This window comes from Varanus komodoensis, unplaced genomic scaffold (assembly GCF_004798865.1).
Source record: "Varanus komodoensis strain SLA01 unplaced genomic scaffold, ASM479886v1 scaffold23, whole genome shotgun sequence".
Lineage (NCBI taxonomy): Eukaryota > Metazoa > Chordata > Lepidosauria > Squamata > Varanidae > Varanus > Varanus komodoensis.
The window spans coordinates 6,402,241-6,408,240 of NW_025335627.1; the positions used below are offsets into that span (position 1 = coordinate 6,402,241).

The following is a 6,000-nucleotide window of genomic DNA, read 5'->3' on the forward strand; positions in this document are numbered from 1 at the left end:
AGAGTGCCACTGACAGTTGCCATTTTGAGCAGCTGTCAAAGGTGACCCAACTGCACTGACCTCCTGTCCTAAATATCTTCTTTGCAGCAGGAGCATGTAATTATCTGGTTGAAGCTGGGAAGGGAGCAGCATCGCTCAGCTGACTCCCATGCCGCCCCTCTTTTGTGGGTAATGCACGAGTGAGAGGGGTCAGATTTAGTAGGGCAGCTGGATCCAATTGGCTGTCCATTCAGGTGATTCCCCTGCTGCCCCTCTCATGCATGAACAGGAGGGGTGAAAATCATCTGGGCAGTGGTGCCATCCCTCTCACCTCGCTCTGGGAGGGTCACCACCATATCCCAACCCCTCCAACAGGGAAGGTCAGAGAGTTAGGATTGCTCTCTGAATTGCTGATGACTGATTTCAATGTTTCTTTAAGGTTGCAGCCCTATACTCAATTACTTAGGTATAAGACCCATTGAACTCAATGGAACTTACTTCTGAGTAGATGTAGATACAGTGGTACCTCGGCTCTCGAATGTCTCAGTTCACGACTAAATTGGGTAGCAAACAGAAATTTCAGGAAAAAATTGATTCAGGATGCGAACTCTGCATTGGGTGACGATCACAATCACACCTGTCCCCCTCCTCCTAGTGTGCTCGCAATCTCACCCGTCTTCCCTGTGACTAAAAAAAATATCTACAGAACGGATTAACCTTATTTACTTTGAACCTTATGGGGAAATTTGACTTGGCTCACAACCAATTTGGATAGAGTCATGGAACGGATTAAGTTCATGAGCCGAGGTACTACTGTATAGACAGTGTGAAGAAAAGCATGTATAATGCAGCACTGCCCCAATGTTTTCTTATCCTTTCTGTCAATGTCCATGTTCACCAATGTATCTTAGCCTCTATTTATTATCCTTAATTTATATTTGTTATACTTAGATGATATTACAATTTCAATTTTGTATGTGATTGCTTTAGGCCAGTCTATAAATACAATAACTGTATGAATAAATGTTTAATTTTTTGATACAGTCATAGAATCATTCTGAAATGGATAATCTAATACACTTCCTTCCCCCAAAAAGAGTATTTTTCCCAAAACTTCTTTGACAAATGTGTCTTCAAGCTTTCCCATTTGTTATTTTTGTGAAGATCAGTTATACAGGATAATATATACTCCGTTGCTCTGAGCCACTAATGCTGTGCACAATCCTGTAAAAACCATTCAGTATCCATTTTGTACAGTGGTTGTGAATGAGGAAAGACAGGAAATACCTTTTGCAAAGGGTAGCATGTGGTGTGTGTGTAATAAAAACTGGCTTATAGTGTGCTCACGAATCCCATTGTAGCTTTTGTTTACAGTTTTTGTGGAGATCCTGATCCTACAAAACCAGAGATTATGATGTGGTGTGCGTACACAAACACGCACACACAACTTTTTACTCACTGAAAATAATGCAGCTAACATACTACCTTCACCTTTTAAAAAATTATTAGTAATGATTCAATATAGATTGTTCAATATTCTTTTTCCAAGCATAGTTGTTAAAGTTTTTAAGCAGATCAGAACTTTAATGTGGCACTTGGGCTCCATTTAAATGTTTAAAGCATAAGCATATTCTGCTAAGTAGCTATATATGTTTAATATGTTTCCATAACAACATAAGAAGAGCCATGCTGGACCAGACTAAGGGTCCATCTAGTCCATCATTCTGTTCACTGAATGGTCAACCAGCTGCCTGTGGGAATGAACTGAAATCCAGCAAGTTATTCTCATTATGAGCCAAAAATGTCCTAACTTTGTACAGTCCTTATGAGTTTTCTTTTTCATGTTTAATATTCTGATCTTAACATGGAAAGATTTAGCGGATTTCTTTGGAAACTTCTTAGTTACATTCATATTGCCTATAAATCAGAAGTCTAAGTATTGAGCTCCTCATGAGATTAAAGCTTCTGATTCCTTTCTTTTTCTGATTGCTCTGTCACCTGAAACCCTGTTGGCTTTTATAAATACAAGCTCTTGTATACACTGAAAGAGGCTTTTTGGCTTACAACTATTCATGCTGACTGGTCCAGAATATGTTCCAAGGTCATTTGTGTGTAAAGAAAGGATGTGAACAAACTGTTCTCTCAGCTAATAGTGTTTTGTTCTTATCGCATGTTCTAGTTGGTTTTTCATGAATGCTTAACAGTGGGACTTTTTTCATCAATAGGAAATCACTGTTTTATTTTAGTCATGCTTTCTTTTCTTTCCTTATCTTTTCAGTAACGTTGATTGTGTGAAACTCTTGCAGAGCAGTGGAGCAGATTTTAATAAAAAAGACAAATATGGAAGGTTTGTAACTTATAAAACTTCTAAAAAGTTAGTTGAAAGATAAGACATCAGCCTCCTGATACAGAAGCATGACAGGCCAAAATATCCTTGGCTGACAATCCTGTATCCTTCAAACACACAAAATATATCTTGCCAACATGGTTCTGCCCATATCTAGAACACCATGCAGAAATGTTCTACCTCCAGTTCCCAGATAAGGCCTGGCTGACTAGGTTTGGTCCAATTTCATATGACTGAGTTGATCTCTCTTTCTCTCCCCCTACCCCCAATCCTTAAGGAGTCTTAAGGATTATGTTACCCCTAATGGTACAAAATTGTGTACAAAATTCTGGTACAAAATTGGAGTATAAATGAAATAGATAAATAACAAATTTTAACAATATGAATGTGAGAGAATGAGAGCAAGCTGTAATACCAGTAGCAAAAGCTATTCTTCATTATGAGGTTTGTTTCTCTGCTTCAGTAGAATAAGAAATAGGCATTCCCTGTGGTATATTGCTGCCTGAAGTGTGGTGCCAGAAAAGACAGGTGCAAATTTCATTTGTTCTTTACAAAAAGCCCTATGGCTTGCCTTCTATCTTTTTGAAATTTGGTTTGGATTGTTGTGCTCTAGTTTTATTTTTTGCACACTGCATCAGTGTGCCAACACAGAAAGGCTCTTGCCATTTCTCCTGCATCCATATTTTCACTGTCAGGGAGATTGACTCATGTGCCTTTGTTATACCTTAGGTTGCTTCCAGACAAAGTTTTTATTATGTAATTGCAGAATATTGTGGGGCCATGTTTCCATACTAATGTAGTTTTCCCAACATTCCTCAGTTGTTTTTCTTTCCAGAAAAGCTCCATTAAGGAGGAAAAAAACAGGATAGCTACACAATGCCTCTTGGTTGGTAGCACTATCAGCTCTCCATCTGGAAGCATCCCTGATAAGAAAATGGCTAGATCTATGTTCTTATTTAGGCAGCTCAGGATTTGAGCTTTATTAAAAAGAATACTGAGACTTCTATGCTGGGTCTGCCTAGTTCCCCATATGGGTTCTGTTCCTGCCCCAAACTAGTTCCAGGGACATTCTAGAGTTAGATCCAGGGAACTGGTGCTTTTACTCCCTTCTTTTGAGTGTGTTTTTTTTTTTTTAATTACTGTTTTTTACAACCTCCGTGTGTGTTGGGGAACAGGTGAGTCCTTCCTGCTCAGTTTCATTCAGTAGCAGCATCTCAGGGAAGTTTCTCTATGGACTTTCTCTTCATGGCAGGCTTCGGCTAATATTTTTTCCTATTATTTTCCTTTGGCCTAGAGTCCTTATGATTTTTGCATTTCGTTGATGTCTTTTTTCCCCCCTGCCCCGTTCTCTTGTACATTCCCTGTGCTTATTTCTAATCTTCACGGCAGGGGAAAAATATGTTCTGCTTTCAATTAAATGGCTGCTATTGTTACCTCGAAATGGGTTCTCCCTATAGTGATGTTGCTGTCAGGAGCAGTTAATGTAATGCATGCCATTATTCAAGTTGTGTCGGAGCTAATATGGTTCTATTTATTTTTCAGGACACCTTTGCACTATGCAGCTGCAAATTGTCATTTCCAATGTATGGAGATGCTGGTGACCACAGGGGCCAATATTAATGAAACAGATGACTGGGGACGAACGGCTTTACATTATGCTGCTGCCTCAGACATGGACAGAAAGTAAACAAGCTTATTTGTATTCCTTGTTCCTACTTCATTGCTAAGCTAGTGTCATTTCTATTCTCTTTATGCAAAATCTCATTTAAGCAGAAGCACTCCCAGAACCAAAGTATTCCTTTCCTCTTCATCTGTCCTGGAATTGCTTTGAATATTTGTTCCCACCTCCACATTGAGGCAGCTGTTGAGCTCATCATTTCTTTCAAGTTGCTGATACAACACAAATGTCCCAGTTTGGACTGTTCCTCATATCTTTTCTCCATATTTTTGTTTCCTCTCAAGGGTATTGTCTCATATTACTTGTGTGGTATGTAAACCTTTAAGCTAGAACCATTTTAGTTTTATAAGCCTGTCAGGAAAGCCAGATGCTTAGCTACTAATTTATGAAGCACCTTTCCCATGCACAGTAGATAGAAATGAGTGTGATTGCTGTTACTGGGGAAATGCCTAGGTTGGATCCGGACTTGTTCTCTGTGGAGTACCTCTGGAAAAGAGGTCATGTTGACAGTTTTTATGATCCTTCCTTCCTTGTGTCCCCGGCAAAGCAGCCCTGGAGGGTTGGAGAATCCTCCATACTAAGATGGGAGGAGGCATTTGGGGGTTGTAAGGGAAAAGGGGAATTGGCAAATTAGCACTATCAGATTAAACTGGCTGCATCAAACTACTCTGTCATACAGGAACATACTGTTAGCTTTCATTTCAAAAGATGTTAGCAAGATTTGATAGGATCCTTACAGTTTGGTAAAATTAAAAAATCCCTTTGGTACTCTTCATCTCATCTTCTTAAGCAGAGATGATTTCCTTTTCTACATAATATGTGGTCACAGTGGAAGTGATTTTTTTTACCTTGTGGCCTGCCAGGCTTTATCATACCAAAGGACTTGATCATTACCATTCTGCCTGAGATGCACAGGTCATCATAACATGGTACTTTATAGCTGGTTTGCAGAAGACTCCAAAGATGTTCTAGTGCATAAGGCTCCAGCAAAGATCCTATTGAAAGCTGTGCTTTTGAATGAATTATCCATCTATCTAAATTTGTTCTTAGAATATGAATATTAAAGAGCACTTGAAAAAACACAAACCTCAGATTGGGATGGAACAGATTTTCATAATGGTAAAACAGTCGATTTTTATAGTCACTGGGAGAAAGGAAATGGATAAGATTTGTGCTCTTTAAGGGTTGCTTCAATATATTTACTAATAGCAAATATGTATCTTGGCACCACTTGTGTATGAGATAGGCAGCTGTAGCCAGTCACAGCTGTCCCGACACATGCACTTTTTTGACACGTGAATCTGATGATGCTTGCACATGCTTCTGGTTTATGGGTACACATAAAATGTTTAATATGTAGCTGTAAAGGTAATGTGTGATAGAGGCTTTTAGAGTACCCCTGGGCCCCTCTGGAGACAGGCCAGCCTCTTAGCTGCACACCATCCCTCTAAGTCGGCTAGCCCTTCTCTCCTGACACCGCTTCATGGGGTCAAGGATCGTACCAGGCTTCTCTGGCTCCCAGGGCTCCTGTCCCACAACCCCTTCTGACAGTTGCAGACTCTGGCAATTCTCAGGGTCCACCTGAACACCTGGAGAGAGTACCCTTGAAAGAAGTCCTCCTGCCTCTTATTTATTTATTTATTTATTTATTTAAACATTTCTATGCTGCCCCTTGCCGAAGCCTCGGGGCGGCTCACAGCATAAAATAAAATACAATAAAATACAAAAATAACAATATAAAATTAACAATATAAAATAAATAACAATATTAAAGAAGTCACCCTGGCCAGATAAATAAGCAAATATTGTTAACAATTAAAATGACGTTTAAATAAAAAGGTCTTCGCCTGGCGCCGAAAAACAAATAACGATGGCACCAGGCGAACCTCTCTGGGGAGCGCATTCCATAGATTGGGCGCCACTGCAGAGAAAGCCCTCCTCCGAGTACCAACCCTCCATGAAAGAAATTAGGAGGGTAGGTACTCGGAGGAGGGCT

General features: G+C 39.8%; 1 protein-coding gene across 1 annotated transcript in view; it reads left to right on the forward strand.

Moving 5' to 3' along the window:
* Positions 1-6,000, forward strand: part of ANKRD44 (ankyrin repeat domain 44) — a 162,135-nt gene that overhangs the window by 105,898 nt on the left and 50,237 nt on the right. The window contains exons 13-16 of the mRNA XM_044432145.1: positions 2,258-2,326; positions 3,869-4,009; positions 4,289-4,313; positions 5,055-5,123. Coding sequence (XP_044288080.1) covers positions 2,258-2,326; positions 3,869-4,009; positions 4,289-4,313; positions 5,055-5,123 — 304 coding nt within the window. The remainder of the gene's footprint in view (positions 1-2,257; positions 2,327-3,868; positions 4,010-4,288; positions 4,314-5,054; positions 5,124-6,000) is intronic.